General features: G+C 36.4%; 1 protein-coding gene across 7 annotated transcripts in view; it reads left to right on the plus strand.

Moving 5' to 3' along the window:
* The window catches only part of LOC129770509 (protein kinase C-binding protein NELL1-like), a 309,088-nt gene that overhangs the window by 255,181 nt on the left and 35,703 nt on the right, over nt 1-18,204 (plus strand). For 6 of the 7 annotated variants that reach the window (XM_055773397.1, XM_055773396.1, XM_055773394.1 and 3 more), the window contains 2 exons: nt 7,305-7,481; nt 8,648-8,767. In XM_055773397.1, the coding sequence (XP_055629372.1) occupies nt 7,305-7,481; nt 8,648-8,767 (297 nt within the window). The remainder of the gene's footprint in view (nt 1-7,304; nt 7,482-8,647; nt 8,768-18,204) is intronic. The other variant, XM_055773395.1, reaches the window with a different exon arrangement.

Raw genomic sequence — 18,204 nt, forward strand, 5'->3', positions numbered from 1 at the left:
GGACCGATTTAAACCGATCAAATTGAAGCCAATAGTCTCTTTGAAAAAAATTTTCTATTACCGAAAAATTTAGATTTTCGTTTTAGTAATTTTTTATTGTGCTTGTTTTTTATAGTTTTCTCGGTTAGAGATAGAGAGCGCCATATATTTTTATATTATTTCTTTGAAGCTGAGGATTTTTACATAAAACATCCATAAATCGAAGATGTGTCTTTTTTCGTTTTTGAGTTATGATGTTTAAATTTTATTATGTTTTCAGTCTTCGTTCAATTGCAACTTGATTTGTGCCACAAAAATCCAATTTTTTCGTAAGTGTAATATTTTTTCAAAAAAGACTAGCTCATTGGCTTCAATTTATATGTCGATTATCTGAATCAATTAAGTAGTTCAAAAGTAGAATTTTTGAAAAAGGTGTTTTCGGAAGAAAAGCTAAAAATGACCATAGATTGACTTTGAAAAATCATAACTTAAGAACGAAAAAAAACTCATCTCTGATTTTTAGATATGTTATGTAAAAAAACCTCTCAATAAAAAAACCTTTCAAGAAAAAATATAAAAAAATATAGCGCACTCTAGTCCAAAGCCATGAAAACAACAAAAAACTAAAACAACCAATAGTTACGACACCAAAATTCTGATTTTTGGCAAGCACGATTTTTTTCAAAAACTAATAAGTAATTGGCTTTAATTTGATATATCGATCATCAGAATCGGTCCAGTAGTTCAAAAGTTATGAGTTTTCAAAAAGAAGTCATTTTTGGGAAAAAAGCGAAAAAATGGATATTTCGGACCACCCTAAAATGGAAATGGACGCCCTGATGAAAAAAAAATATGAGTCTAATATTTTGAGAAAAGGAACAAAATTACCACTTTTCACGAAAATCTGAGAACCACTCCATCGGTTTGGCATGGAATGGCTGATCAAGGATGGTTATATCTCGAGAACGGTTAGTACTGGGATAAAACGTTATATTTAATGTTTCATGTAGAATTGCATGAAGATTACATTTTTCATGATACTTTTCTTAAATGGTTAGGATTTAACAAAGTATTAAAATTTCAAAAATTAATATCTTCATTTTGTTAAACTTTGTTTAATTGAAAGTACTTTCCAATAAAAATATTCAAAAAAATATCAACGGGGGTGTTTTGAGATATAAAAGTTTTAAATATTAAGTTAAATTCTTGAGTAAGATTTTTTAACAGCAAATTTAAAATGTTATTTTTCCTAAATGGTTGATTTATTTTCTAACAACTTTGTCGAACATCATATTTTAATAGCGCATCTAGATTTTACGATTCTTTGAAAAAAAAAAGTTCAATGTTGCTGCATACGCCCGTATAAAAATCAGTTGCAATTTAAGTTGGTCATATGATAATGAAAATTGTGATTTTTGATAGCTTCAATCATCAAGTTTTAAAAAAATCGAAGAGGGTCGCGTCAAAATTTTCCGTTTTTCGGCTGATTTGGTGTGGAATTTCTCAATAGCAAAATTCAGCGTTGGTTCTACATGGTCTGTATATAGATAGAGAAAATATTGCTATCTAAGCTCCGCCCTTTTTCCTTTTCCTTATTCACGATTTCACAATATTCAGGTTTCATCAGTCATCCAGTCTGCGACCAGACGGCAGCGAGGTTTTCCAAATGGCCTTTCTCGAGGCCGAGAGTTTAGTTTAGTTTTCCAAATTGTCTTTTCAAGTCTCTATGATTCAAACCATGAGCACCCTTATTCAAGTCACTGTCTCGTTGAGTTAGTTGACAGCATTTTTTTCTTATGTTGAGATTGTTTCCGTTATATGAATATCATTTAAAATCATTTAAAATCATTTAAAAGCAACAGTAATTACCATAGAGAAAAAAACGTAATGTCACAGAAACCTACTAGAAATATTCTCATTCATAGAAGCTTCAATAAGGTCACCAAGCGTTAGCGAGCGTCGGCCGGCATTCGGTTTCCTGATGCATTATGTTTGGCCGGTTAATTTTTGTTTTGAAATATAGCAGAGCCCCAATTATCTGCGGAATAGTCGGCAAGCTCATCGCGCATAACGAAAATCGCGGATAACGCAACAGAGGACTAAAAATGAGGTGCAAACAGGGAAACAAGACGCACCGCGGATCATCCGCTCGCGGATAATCGGGGTTCTACTGTATATAATTCATTGCAATTCAAAACTATTGTACCATGAAGTGTGGAGAAATTTCCACACTTATATGAATTTTGATTGAGACATTTAATCATTTTGTGAAATGTTAGGTTAATAGAACATTGCCCTTTTTCCGTGTGACATTTCTACTAGGATGAACAATAGTTTAGGAGTAAAAACGTGGCACGTATCCTCAAAAAAAAAATCTAAAAGACATAATATAATCAGAAAAATTTCATTGTGTGAATGAAACCTAGACTGAAACCAATCAATAAATTGTTGCTTGCTTTGCTTTCTACAATCGATATACCTGCTTTGCTTTCTACAATGAAATAATATTTAGATGCTGAAGGCACATTGCAAAGGAGATTGTGATTTTTGGAAATTTTATCATAGAATTTGTCACATTGTAGATCATTGTAGGTCATTGTAGTTCAGTTTGACAATTATCATAGCGTTGTTGAGTTGTTGCTTTTCTCATCGTAGAAGATTTTTTTTTCAACTGATGCTACCAGGCAAACACAAAATATAATCAGTAAGCATCACGAGGTACATCTGTATATCAAATTAGTATTCTATTACAGAGGAGATATTGCAAATTAACCTCGCCCGTTTATAACTTACTAATTGACCCGCAAACGGTGTTCTGCCGTATAATTTATTTCTAGAGAATATTTTGGTTGGTAAAAATAACGAATATATTTCAAGAGAGTTTGCATGTCATCGTTCAGATCTGTAAAATTGATCTAAATGATGATTTTCACAGCGAAACATACATATGCGTACCTCTAATTTCCGAATTTTCCCTTTTTATTTCAAATATCCTTCTTACATATAAAGGTATGCATAGTCAATTTTTTCGAATTTTTCCAATCATCTCAAATATTACTCAAAGTACTATATCATTCTAATTTGGGTGAAGACAAACTCACAAAATATATGGACGACGTAGATCTGATCAGCCGTTCTCCCGTGATGTTGAGTTATACGTACGTGGGAAAAACTCTCCCTTATATATAAAGATTGGGTATAAACGAGCCATTCGCGATTTTTAATACTGAGTCTCGCTCTAACTAGCACGCAGTCAACAATCTCTCCTAATGCTGATGTAACACACAACGGTTTTGCTCGATACGAAGTTGAAGAGTAAAATCACTTCGGAAGATCGAAAAAAAAATTTTTAAACAATCAGTCGGGTATTACAACAAAAAAGCCTACATTTTAACATTCAACGTGCTGAATCGGGCTCAAATGAGGGAACGGTTCAAACTCTCTGTACTGTAACCTTTTAGAATTGTAAATATAGCACATTTCTTCATTAAGCCTTTCGAGAGTGACCTGATCCCGTCCTGTAATTCCTGAGATAATCTGGAGATTAAATTTTAAATCTTTAAGTTTTATATTTTCGCTCAAATCGTTTGGGTTACTGCTCAATTGAAACTCTTACTCGTTGCAAATATTCAGGTGTTCTTCAACTCATACGCAGTCCAATTGTGCTCCATAGAATTGTGCTTGTAAAAAACCACACAAATCTTTTCAGGGCTACCAGAACTTTCAACTAAAGGGTATTTTAAAGATTTCGATGCACTTCTCTGTGGTGAGAGCTGGAAGGGGTTGATATCGATGCCACCTTCATACCATACCCTTGATATGGTTCGGATTTTCTGTTGCCGTTCTGAGTGTTCTCTGAAGCGTTGGAAATGTAATTTTGGTAAGAGATGGTGAAAAAATACTTGGTATTTCACTGTCGTTCAAGGTCAGCGTCGCTTTAGACAGCGAGCAATCAACAGTACATGTTATATTTGAGAGTTAGTTTGAAAATCTGCTCAATTTGGCTGAACGTTCGCGCCCCTCACTCAGTGAACATTCATTCGTCGTCCTTTGTAAATGTTAACAAATGTTTGTACTAAAAGGTTTCATTCTTGCTTTTCTTTAATGTTTGTTCCTCGCCGTTTATAATTTCCTAGTTCCAAATTAACAATGAGGTAGTGTCATGGACACTAGAGGTGCGCAATCCAGCTCATCATGATGAACAGCTCGGATCAGCTCAGCTCATCTAAAAGAGCTGTTCTTTATAAACAGCTCTTCAGCTCAGTTGTCAGTTTCAACGTCTGGTGGCGACTTTCAATTTGGGTCCCAAACTCGATAGTGTAATCTTTACATTCTTTATCAGATTAGAAGACACGAAGCCAGTTTTGAAATGTTAAAATTTTAATGAAATTTTTCACATCATGTTATTAAATTACTTGAAACACGTATTCCTGATTCTTATTTAACCATTTGTCTATACATTTCCGACATTTTTCACTAAGACTTTTCATTGTAATAGAATACTAATTTGATATACAGAAATTGTTTTTAATTCATAATTTTAATTTCAAAACCGTGTTCATTATGCCTGAAAGGCAATTATTATTTTTGGCGCCCCTAAACTGGTGAACAAAGCCCAATGCCGTCAACGTGAATATAACAGTTGAAAAGAGAAGGAACAAATGAAACTGAACTGATGTCATAACACGACGAGCGAGAGGCGGTCAGTTCATTTGAATCTTAAGCGGACCTTACACGGTCAACTTTATTGACAATATGATGACATTTGAGAGCATAATGCCAACTGAACATGGCCGACATCAATATCGTGGCATTTTACATGGATGCATGATGTTGACGTTTTACCTCACGTACTTCCAGACTGAATTGCCAGATTTGCAAGCGGACATTTAATTTTTGTAAGTCTTTTTTGCGATTGCAATTGAAATTTATAAACTTCTGAAATTGTAAGAATCATAAATGAAAGCATTACAGGTCTGTCCAATTAGAAAAATGTCGCATTGACTGTAGTTTAAAATGTAAATGACTGTAGTTTAAATAGCAAAATACGGTACTTTTCACGATACGAATCAAAACCTCAAAGTAAACTGACAATGTGATGGTGAGAGAGTGACGTCTTAGGAATTTTTTAACGTTGAACTCAGTCATTCTTTGCGCTAGCGAATGCACTTTAGTCTTAGTTGTGTGTTTCTTCACACTCCGCTATAAGATTTGGAGAAAGAGAATATCTGGGAAAATCACCGGTGAAAAAACAGCACGTGTTAATTCAAGTTACAGCAGAATCCCGATTATCCGCGAAACAGTCGGGTAAACTCATCGCGAATAACGAAAATCGCGGATGACCCATTAAAGAACCAAAAAAGAAATGTAAACACGAATAAAGATGTTTCAACATAAAAACTATGTTTTATCAATACAGAAATCATTAAACTATTCATCTATAAGGTCGTGTATATCAGTGGCTAAATAATGTAAAAGCCAGGACCACAACAAAAAATTCTGGGCCTACCACTCACTATCAAATTCCGGAAAGGCCTTTTGTTTTACTATGGAACTCGCAGTCACGAATAATGTGCACGGCGGATCACCCGCTCACGGATAATCGGGGTTCTACTGTCATAGTCTTATTTATGGAATAACAACTTTTGCTTGCAGATAATATAACTTGCATATGTTTTCGCAAACTAAAATAATCTGGCGTCTCTGAAACTGAAAGGAACAGGTTGTATTTGTGAAGCGAGTATTATGATGTGTTTTTGAGAAGGGAAAACGAGTTTCAAAGTGTAAATTATGAATGAAAATTAACTTTTCTGAATCAAATTAGTGTTCTATGTGAATGCAAATCACTTTTTTTTTCTCCAAGTGGTGAGAAAATCCCATACAAAAATTGTGCCCGAAATTGACGTTATATTATAATAATAAACTTTAGTAGGGATATCTTAAAATTCAGAGTAAACAGGTTAAGTTAGAGTTAGAATTTCGCGCTTCAATTAATTAAATAATACCAAGTAGATATTTTCATTCAAATTTTACCAATTAAAAATTGCCTTTTAGCCTTCTAATCTGATGGAGAATAGTTTGGATCCCAAACTCGAATGTCGCCACTAGCCATCGCGGATATTTTCGTTGTCTCCGGTTGACAAAAATATATGAGGTTAGATCGGATGTCGAAAGCCTAGCTGTCACGATATTGAAGACACTTATTGTCAATCATTTTGATCGTGTAAGGTGCCCATTACAGCTCACACACTGTGCAATTCTGCGGCCCTTTTCTCATCTGCAAAGTGAGCTGAAGAGCTGTTTGTTTTTTTTTTGCGAGCTGTTCCGTGTCAACTTACTTCAAAGAGTCAATTCTTCGGAACAGCTCATGAGCGGATGGCACATCTTTAATGGACACCAACCTTCATTTTTTTTGGCGGCCCACGATACCATGACTAAAAAGGTTGAGTACCACTGCCTTAAGGGGATATTCTAGTGTGGAGGCACGAAATTGGGACGCTTTTCGAGCTTTGAAAATCAAAAAGATGGATAGTCACATTATTCTATTATGTGTTTTCTAATCTAAAAGAATACAAAAGAAATCAAACGAGAAAAAATATCATAAGTTATAAAAGTTACAACCTTGTAAAGTGGGAAGTCCAATGGAAAAAAAGGTACCTAGGTGTACATGATTTCAGTCCTTCTGGTTATCCGAAACAAAAAAAATTGACTCTTGATCAGTAAAGATGCCGTTATGGTATAAACCTAGAACAAGCCGAAACACCGTTTTTAGACAGAATGATAATCATTTGAAAACATAAATCTAGAACGGTTTCATGACAATTCCAATTGTTTTATAATAGTGAAATTTAAAAATATATGTTTTTATTGAGTCTTACGATAGACTGAATGAATTAGTTTATAGAAAAACTATTTTTTTCCGACAATCCTTTCAATAGCATATTCTTGAATGTCTAATCTTCAGAAATAAGGAAAAAATAGTTTTTTTCTTTTTTTTGCTTTTCTCTTCCGCTCTATTATATAGACTTTCAACACTTTTGGCTGGTTCGTCGCTTTACTTCCATTTTTGAGAGAATGTCGGGAGTGAGTTCAAAGTGCCAGAAGTGCTGCAAACACTATAATAGAGTGAGAAAAAGTGATTTTTTCTAAATTTCTGAACGCAAATACCCTCTCAAGTTCATTGTATCATTTCAAGTAACTTCTGATACCTGCAACCGAAACCAGAACTGATATCATACCTGCTCCGATACATTACAATATTTGAACTGGATTTCCAATCAATGCCAAACCACTAATCCTACCCTTTTCTATCGCCCCGTTTCCAGAAAACTGTTATATTAATAAGAAAGACTATGAACACGGCGAGAAGCAGATCCTAGGCTGTAGAAACTGCTCGTGCCATGACGGCAGTATGAGGTGTGATGTACTGCAGTGTCCGGAACTCAAGTGCCCGCCGGAGCAGCAGATGTCGGTGACGGACGAGTGCTGTAAATTTTGTCAAGGTATAGTTGGGGCCCACCAGCTGCGACACTACGAAGCTTCCGTCAGAGTCGACGCCGACGGTTCGGTGCGGACGGTTGTACGCCACCAGCAACGGTCCACGTCGACACTGGCCCAGGAGGAGCAACAGGAGGAAGTGCAAGAGCAGGGGCGTATTTTTGTGCTAGAGTCGGATGACCAGGGGAATCCCGCGATCATCCTCGTTGGTGCAAATAGCAACAGTAATAGTCATGAATCATTCGCTCCCACCGGGAAGCGCGAACTTGAGACCCCATTCGATTCCGATGATCTGGAACGAACGGTTGGGGTAGAAGAAGCCGAGCCCGAGGAGCTACGGCAGGCTACCTTCGATACCAAATACGTTGAAGATCGAGAGAACCGATAACTAAGCGTGATGTTCCTGCAAAAAGTAGAAACTATGTTCATTATTTCCAACGTTTTTCTGGAATTTTGCCTTTCTTCCGGGAAAGACTCGTTGAATATAATCCTACCGTAGCGAAACCATAGATTCATAGGATTAAGGCAGGTTTCACTGTACTTGGTCTAACGTGTTTAATATCGTTTCTCGTTTCTTCTCGTCTCTTTTTCCGTTCTCTTCTCAGCATAAAACTTCATGTACAACTACGCTACGTTTGAAGATGTTCCTATTTAGCATAAGATAAAGTCCTGAATTAAAACAAGAACATTCCATAATTCGTTCTGAAACGCTTTTATTAATTTTATGACTCATTGCTGGATGCTAACAAATGCCACTCCAAAACGATTGAATAACAGTGTTATAACAACTTCTTAATAATTCCAGTGCTAATACTAATCGATTTCCCTTTTACATCTGCTCTTTTCTTTGCGTTATATGCTTGTTCTGAAAACAAAACCTCTTAACACGAACAAATCATGTGCTACTTCTGCTATCTATCCTGCTGTTATGACATCTCTTCAATCATGCGAAAAAAAACCCTTCCATCATCATCCTGCAAACTACTTGTGAAATTGGCTGTGCGTGCTGTGCGGAAACTTTCTAACGAACCAAATCAATCCAAAAAAAAATAACACTGCGAAACAAACAACTTACAACATCTGGACTAACAACAATTGCCTTCCGGACTGCTTTCTACGGGTTGACCGACCCGCCCAATCAAAACTGACCCTTATCCACTAAATAACCAAGGAGTGGACTATTGCTCAAAGGGTCACGCATGTCATACTAACGCTACGTGTCTTAATCTTAACACCAAGTACACGTGTACCTGTCGTTCGGGCTTCCACGGAGATGGGTATGATTGTTCTGGTAAGTGCTTCATCATACAACATCAACTCACCCTCTTCCAGCGAAAGTAAAATGGATAGATCATATAAAATACATTACCTAATTTTGGTTCTAATCGGAGAAGTTAACCAACGAAAGCGCATTCATTATCTAATCCAATAAAATCATGGACTAATTTTGGGAAACACAACATCCACAAACACAGACATCGAACTAATAACGATAACTCAGGGGTGACACAGGAAACACTCGGCTACAGACTTGGGCCACAGTAGAACACGCTCTCAGGTCAACAACACCTGGAGAGCCCACATCAGGGTACATTCATCCCACACACACACACACCCACACACAACACCCTCACTCTGGTGCTGCATTTAATCAACACCCTCGTAACCAACAAACCAACCGAAATGAAACATTCATCATCATAATAATGATGATTCCACTACGGAGGAGCGGGAAACGCGCCGGAGAATGCTTCCTTAACCAACAAACCCCCGCCCCCATACCATACTACCAGTGCGATAATAATACTTACCACCGGTAAACCAGAATATCATTAGTAAAATGGGAAAATTTTACTTTCTCCATAACTGAATCTAACCATCGATCACACGGTCACATACACGGAACGCGGAGGGCTGCGGGGTGAAAGTTGACACTAATCGGGGTTAACACACAGCGAGGGGGGTGTGGGGTTTTCTCATAATGGCAGTTTTCGGGAAATCACCCACTTCGTGCAACCCATGCGGGGGGATTCTCAAAGGAGTGGAAAGCAGTCGGCCGCTTTCTCGAGAACATAACCATAAACTAATTGAGGCCCGATGATGGCTGTAGTCGGGTTCTGTACACGAAATAATGGGGGAGGGGGGTTTCACTTGGTTTTGAACTGGCTGGCATTTATTATTTCAGATCGAGAAATTCGATAGATTCGGATGATGCGAGAATATGTTGTTCATGTTTGAACTAGCTCTACAATATTTGGATCCATTTTATTTGATACTTTGACAATTTGCTTTAGACTTCCCTTTTCCTTTTTTCCTTTTTTCCCTTTTCCATCTGGTTTCGCCTTACGATTATTCAATATTTGTCAATTTGGCCCAGCTTCGACAAATATGGAGGATTTTTATCTCTTGTTGGCGGTATACCATTCCTGATCCATACACCCATAGTGACACGAAGCGAGTTTTGGCCGAAACTGTGTAACACTCCTCCAATTAGGCTGCGATACTTCGAACTATTGAGCCCTTTCTCTTTGCTGCCGATGACCAATACTCATCGATAACACTGGTAGACTGTCCGCTTGCCGAACTTCCATAACCAAGAAAGGACGAGCTTCTCCAAGACAGGTTGCCTGGAAGCACTCGCTGAGGCTTTCGGAAATCCGATGAGTCTACCCTTCACTTGACGATCACAGAAAAAAATCTTCAACATAGACTAAGAGGTACGTTTTGAAACCGTTATTGTTTCGAATCTATAAATAAAGACCCGTCTTACGAATCATCGCTCTACGAAGAGTTCGATTAGTCTCTTATTTCAATATTTGGATGACTTGCGTTATCCATATATGCGTTGTTTGAGCCGACTAACCAGCTCTTCCTAGCCCTGGTGGCTGTTGCACAACTCCTTCCCGTAAGAGACAACACTAGTAAAGATATGACGTTTTGACGTCTAGATCTAGTACAACAAGTCATGGCTCACAACGTAACATTGCATGGCTCACAACGATTGGATGTAGGGGAAAAGGGGGGAATTTGGACCACCTAAGCAAATCGCCTAATATTTCCAAACCAATACGGTCTGAATAAAAAATGTCACATTGTATACTGAGCTACACTTGTTTTCTTTCAATCAATAATGTTTAATCATTATATCAAGCTTCAAATTACCAAATATATCATAAAATAAAAGATATGATTTTTGGACATTAAAATTTGGTGCGGGGTGATTTGGACCGTCTGTGGGGTGGTTTGGTCCAGCGTGTGTTTCATCGAAAAAACATACTTATGTTCATGTAAAGTATTTTGGGATAATATTACAACCAGTAACAGTATTCTGGGATCGATACCAGGTGTCTTGGTCAGATTCCAGACCAGAAAAATTGGATTGAGACCATCTCGAATTCTGCATGGATCTTTTCACTGTTTTTCGAGCATTTTCAAATACTCTCGATGCTTGGTCAAAGAAAATCCGTTCTTGATGGCCTGTGTTGCTCTTTCAAGCTCTCCCTTTTCCAACGATGGGCAGACAATCCTTTTTTTAATTCAGCGTCATCTGAAATCAATTATACCAAAGAAAAGCCTCATACCTGTAGGACCAATTCACCCCACAGAAACGTGTCCATGTCACCCCACACAACATGCAAAAATTTAAATGCAATTAATTCCATTTATTGTTATCAGACTGACAGTTTCGCTGCATCAAATTGTTCCTCCTCTGTAGACGAACAGAACTTTACTGCACAATACACGAAAAGTTTGTTTAATCAGCGGGGAAAACCTTAAAACCACGATCCAAAAACTCACATTTTTTGACAATCAAAGTGCTTGATGTGTTCATGCTACCGTTTCCTTCCACCTATCGAATTTTACCAAAGTTTTTTCACTTTAGGTACATACGGTTCAACAGTAGAAGGAGAAGACATCATAAAAAATCCAAGTTGAGCCGTAATTTTTGAGATAAACGGGTGGTCCAAATCACCCCATATGTCCAACTCACCCCGTGTTACCCTACCCTTGCGCTACCAGCCTAGCTTTGTATTTCGTGACCTCACGTGATCTTTCTATGACGTTTGATCTTAAAAACCCATTTCAAACCAACTACTTTCTTGTTCTGTTGTACGAGTTCCCAGGTCCGATTTTCGACATGTGCTCCAGGATTCAACATTTTCGTGGATGAAACGTGAAAAACGACTCTCCTCCCAGTCGCTCCTCTTCGAGCAGGACTACTTCCATAAACGTCCTCCTCTCTCTTGCTACTGAGTCCCAACGAACACATACGCCGTCAAACCTGACTCGCTCATTAGTTATCCTCGCTCTTAACGCTCGTCAATTCATTTCAGGTTGAAGCAGATGGTTGTTCGAATTGGCAAGGCGATGAATACAAATATACCTCTCCATTCAACCTGACTTCACTCCACCACTACTACTCCACTCCGACATGTATCTCATTGCCCGCGTACACTCTTAATCTTATGTTAACGTCCGTATAAAATGGAACGAAATGGAAAAATTGATTTCTGATATAAAAAAGTAGTTACCCCTCTAGTAAATGTCTCCATTGTTTTCCCACCGTGAACTCATCCACAATTTGCAAATGAGACAAAGAAACGAATTCAATCTGGAAGGGATTCACTTCAACATGCCGTGAAGTTCATTATTCACCGTCAAGAATAATTAAACGAACACGGAGCGTCGTAGAACAGATAGCGACGATAGGGCCCAAATGACTTTTGCTTTATGTTGACAGAGAAACTGCTGGAAGAAGCAAAAATGCATTTCCAATTAAATGCGAGAGCCGATGTCTTCATAGTCCTCAGTTCAATATTACTTTGCCGAGCCCTGGTCTTAATCATAGCGATGAACATAATTAGATAACAGTTGTTCGTAAGATCAGTTACTGAATTACAAGTTGATAAACAAACATATGTTCCCTCTTACCGTCACCTTGTTCCATCTTCAGTGTTAAAGCCAACGCTCTTTTGAAACACTCTCCCCTCAGCTCTACTAAGTCTAGAAACCGTCTGATTAACTTCAGCAATCCGCTTCTACCAAATACCCTTCACTCCTTTTTACCGAGCCTTCAGAATCAGAGAACAATGTCTCCATGACTGGCATTCGGTATTTAGGAAGCCCTCAGACCGTTGTATTTAGACCATCCTTTGTCTAGTCCAGACTTTTCATGAATCTTCCAGATATCCCCATGTTTATTGTAATAATATAAAACTTTTTCTTCTAACCGATGTGTAAAAGTTGATGAATTTTTAGCAATTGGCATCCATATTTCATTATTGATCCGACTGTGGAGTTATTTTGACCTCAGATAAAACTTATTGGTCCCCCAAAAAATAATATCCGAAGTAATAATCAAGAGAGTTTGACTAAATAATTGTGTAGTCCTATGTCAACTATGAGGTCGTGTTTTAGACGCCACCCTCTATACTTTTTTATTCATTGCATTTGTCATGTTTTACTCAGTGAACCACATTCGTTCAGAAGTTGGCAATCAAGAACCGATCGGAACCAGTTTTATATTGTTTGGTTTGGTCTTCAAACTGAAAATATTAAAAAGAAACACCATTTATGTATTTTCCCCAAAAACCCATTATTTCAAAATTTTATTTACTCAAAAACAAAAAATAACATATTTTTGAATGTTTTACCTTATGTCAAGTTAAATGTGCCCTTCAAAATACAGCCAATAAACATTTTTTCATGTTTGCCCCGGAAAGAACTACAATCACATATAAACGGAGTATTTTTGGGAAAGACAGAAGTTGGGTGTCAAAGAACAAATTGTAGAGTGGTTTGAGAGCATCAAATTCTAAGCAATCAACAATCAAGTTCAATATAATTTTTTTGGGATAATATTAATATTTACACATTAAAAATTACTAACTTATAATTTTTCACTTCCAAAATGTTATTTAAATCTACTAATTCAGATATTCCACCACTATATCCTGTACTAATTTTTCTCATCTTTCAAATGAAAGCTATAGAATTGGTTTACGAAACGTACTTTTTAGTGTAAAGCCAGTTTGAAGCAACAGAGACGAAAAAAAGTTCTATAACTCTGTCATTGTTGAAATTCGAACATACGTGTAGAAGGATTTTTTTTCCATCAAATATGATCATCTATCACCTCCTGAGAGATTCTGGATTTTTTTTTCGTGTGAGATGTTTTCTGTGTTTTCTGACATTAAGGGGATGAACCAAAAAATTCAATTCTTCTTTTATTTTCAATAAAAGAAAAAGATAGAAAGCATAGGAAGCGAATAAAACAAAAAAAATGACTCGATTATATACAGGATCGGATATATACCGTGAAAAGAAATTGGAAACTGTACATAATAATGAAGCTTAGAAAAAAATCGCTAGATCAGTAATACAAAATAACAGTAAAAAAACTACTAGTTAACGAAAGAGGGGCTACAACATTGTCGAACTATGTTTACCTCTATCTATCTAAAGGGAGATTTTCAATTTTGCCTGAAATTTAGGTCAACCTATTTTTGACAACATAAAAAAGCGCTCCATCATATGTAACAATTTTGTCGAAGATAGTTTTTGTCTAGAGAATAACAGGGGAGTTTTCAAACAAATTTTTTTTTTGTCAAAGTACCAGGTGTGCAACGAGAACCCGGTTTTTTTCCATAAGGGGGTTGCAGTAGTAATTTTTAGACAAAAAGGTCGCATCAAAGATGTCACAATGTGAGGTTAGATACAAAAATCACTATTGAATGCTTTCATCGATATCAGCTGTATTTACCAGGTTTGCGAGGTGTGAAATTACCCGGTTGATATTTTAGACGTTGCTAGCAGTATTGTGTGAATTTATCCGATTTGACATATATGTCATTTTTTCAATTAACATTTATGCGGTGCGGTTTATCCGCGAAAGCGAGTTCCATAGTAATTCTATAGAAATTCCCGGGATTTATCAGTGAGTGGTAAGTTTGCGCTTTAGTTTTGGTCATGGCTTTCACATTATTTGATCACTAGTGTACACGAATTTACAGATAAAAAGTTTAATGATTCCTGTATTGATAAAACAAAGTTATCATGCTGATTTTTTTTTGTTTTTTAAGAATTTCATGCCAACTCGTCTTAGGAGTTGGCAGCACCATCTCAGGTAGCAGTGAAACGTTGTGGGTGTAAAGACATGGGTCATTTAAGCAACGTTGCGTACTTGAAATATTCGGAAAAGAATTAGATTACTTTTTGGAAAAAGCCAATTGTTGTTTCTTCTTTTTTTACAAAAAATTATAACTTAAAAACTATGTTACCAAAATTCTTGTCAAAGGATGAAATGTAGAAAATTGTTTAATTTTTTACAAAAAAATACCAAAAGCTTTTAGGAAAAAAATTTCGCTGACAAAAAAGTTATTTAAAAAATTAAAATTCATTTTTCTCAAAAACAAATTTATATCAGATTCCCAAAAATATATATATATATGTATAGCCCTTACAATTTCCAAGAAGTCGTCCATACATCGGAAGATGGGCACTTTTACAGGGAAAAAGTTTTCCGAACGACAACTTTTTCATGTTTTCTTTGAAAAAAATACAAATAATCCTAATTTTATTTAAAGTCGCTATCTTGCCTTAGTAGTGTATTCGACAAAGTTTTAGATTTTATTAAAATATGAACTTTTGTCGAAGACGTCAACATTCTATCTGTTATAGTTTTTGGAATATAAGTCATTTTTGTATGAAGACTCCTGAAAAAAATAATGTTTTGCTCGTAACTTTTGTGTGTGTAAATTCTCACGTTTGACATGTTCTTGACATGTTTTTAAATAGAGAAAAGTTAGCAGATCATGCCAATTGCGATAATTTATACATAAAAGTGTAACGAATAGAACATTAATAGCATTTTCTCAAAGAAAAACATGAAAAAGTTGTTGTTCGAAAAACTTTTTCCAAGTAAATGTGCCCATCGTTCGATGTACGGAAAACTTGTTGGAAATTTTAAAGGCTCTTTATATCTATTTTTTTTCAAAATTTAAAAAGCTTATGTTTTCGAGAAAAATGAATTTAAATTTTCAAAATATTTTTTTTTCAATGAAATTGTTTTCCAAAAAATTCTTCGGTAATTTTTAGTGAAAACCAAAATAATTTCCTACATTCCATTCTTTGACTAAAATTTTGTAGGTCTTGTTGGAAAAGTTGTTGTAGTTGTTGTTAGAAAAAAAATTTCCCTGTAAAAGGGCCCATCTTCCGATGGGAATTTTTAAAAAATACGTTTTTGAGAAAAATGGATTTTAATTTTTAAAATAACTTATTTTCAGCAAAAAATTTTTCCGAAGAATTTTTGGTATTTTTTGATAAATATTTAAACAATTTCCTACATTTAATCCTTTGACAAGAATTTTGTAGGTATCATAGTTTTGAAACAGTTATAATTTTTTGTAAAATATGAAGAAAAAAACTGGCTTTTTCCAAAAAGTAGTCTAATTTTTTTCGAATATTTGAAGTATGCAAAGTTGCTTAAATGACCCATGTCTTTACACCCACAACGTTTCACTGCTATCTGAAATGGTGCTGCCAACGTCCAGTCGAGTTGGCATGAATTTCGTCGTTTGCATCTTCATTTAGTCATTTATTGCGTTATCCGCGATTTTCGTGATCTGCGGTGACCTAGCCAGACTATTCCGCGGATAATCGAGGTTCTACTGTATACGGGATCAAAGTTTTCTTCAAAAACTGTACAACGCGCTCGCGAAATGCTTCTTGTGTCGACGGCATTTTGCGCAAAACATAACAAAAAATACCAGCAGAAAAAGGAGACAGAGCCTCATTTCTCACTCGTTTGTAGTTGAACATAGGGGCCGCGAAAAAAATCCTAAATTTTAGTTGCAACCCGTTAGTTTTCTTTAATTTTAATACTCTTTTCATATGGCTTTTCATAAGTATACTTTAGGTCATTTTAAGAAAAGCCTTCAACGCCAAACTCTAAGATACTCTCTTCCTTTTATTTTGTATTTTTGGTTTCGTTCAAACAGTTGTGATTTTCGTGACGCGATAGCAATACTTTGATGCTTAAAACGTTGGATGAAAATTGAGGTAAAATGCTGAACGCACACACCTGCAAAATTTAAGGGAGTTTGGGTTTTTTCAAATGCACGATCAGAAAAAAAAGTTTGAATCAACCAAATTTTGATCGTGACACCTACAAGATCTCTAAAACCTTGCTCATCAATCCTTCCTTAGTCATATTCATGCGTACTTATCTGGAAGTACAGATACGAAACATTACAAATGTAAACAATTTTTTAAAAAACATAAACAAATTATTCATCGTTATTTCGATGAAATTACCTCATTTTCCCGCTAATGCGACTAACAAACCGGCGTACGTGTGTAGGTCGCCTATGAATTTTCGATCTGACCGATATTCCCGATGACGTTTGCCTTACTATTCGGCTTCACTATTGCTCAAAACTTCTCTACAGGGTGGAACTGTAGACAGTTAGGTGAATCCAAGTTTTTTTTAATGAATTAGGCTCTATTATCCATCGTATCACGAAATGACAGCTGGACCATCAGGGGACTTAATGAAGGGTGATATACGCTCTCTGATGTATTTATTGTATAACTCCGAATTCAAAGTCTTATTCCTCGTGTGAACACCTGGAATTACATCCTTCTTTGGCCTGATTCCGGCCACTTTGCTCTGTCTGGGGGATGGGTTGGGTTTACTTGGTTAGTACGAGTTGTGACCTTCTAAAAGTTGGATTCGCCAAACAGTACAATAATTAGCATTCGATTATTTCTTGTCAAAACGTAATTTAAGATATTACGGTTAGCCTTGATCCGGTGAATAACCTTCAACCACGATTCACAACAATCGGTTCGATTTCAACGCATGGAATGTTCCTTCTTGTTGCATGCACGTTATTTTAAAATTATTTAAAAAAATAATTGACAAGGTGGATCTGTTTACAAGGACACAAACCATTATCAAAAGGTTCAATTCATACAACAGAAGATCGCCAAAAGTGGGTGTTCCCTTTCCAAACGATATAAACCTTAGTTTCCTTTTAATATCCTCGACTTACAGATTTCCTCGTACTTAATATATCTCTTCACAATATGTTACTGAAATTGGATAATAAATTCAAAAGAAAACCTCCCATAACAACTCGAAAACGCGACCCCTTCCTCATACCCCGTTCAAAAATTACGAGAGGAGAGATGATTTTTCCGATGACACCAGCTTCGCTACGCTAGACACGTTTCTTAAGTAATCTCTTAATACTACTGGCAAATAAACAAAACACAAAGCCAAAGATGAAACGAGGGAAAACAAGAAAAAATGGTGCGGTCGGAACGAGATAAGTTAACGCTTTGGTCTCATCAGACCGTGGTCAAATTTTGGCAAACGCTAGACAAAATTTTGCATCCAACGTCGTCGAGGACAACGTTGAAGCGCCAACCGGTGTGACATACACATACACACACACACACGCACCGACTGTCGGCGGTTGCCGTATTAATAAGTCTGCCCAACAAGCTGAGTCAAGATATATGGGTTCGTGTTAATTTGCCAAAAAGAAAAACCGCATCGAAATGCGCGCGGAAATGTATCACCTCAAACCGGCTGTAGCGAAAATGGGTGGTCGACATAAATTTATCCGAAACGTTCGGTTTAAGGGGGACCCCTGCCTGGAAGGTTGAGAAATAGTAAATTTTCGTGAATATATTTTTTGGATAATTGTTTACCACTAGATT

The sequence above is a fragment of the Toxorhynchites rutilus genome, chromosome 2 (genome assembly GCF_029784135.1).
Source record: "Toxorhynchites rutilus septentrionalis strain SRP chromosome 2, ASM2978413v1, whole genome shotgun sequence".
NCBI classification, from domain to species: Eukaryota; Metazoa; Arthropoda; class Insecta; order Diptera; family Culicidae; genus Toxorhynchites; species Toxorhynchites rutilus.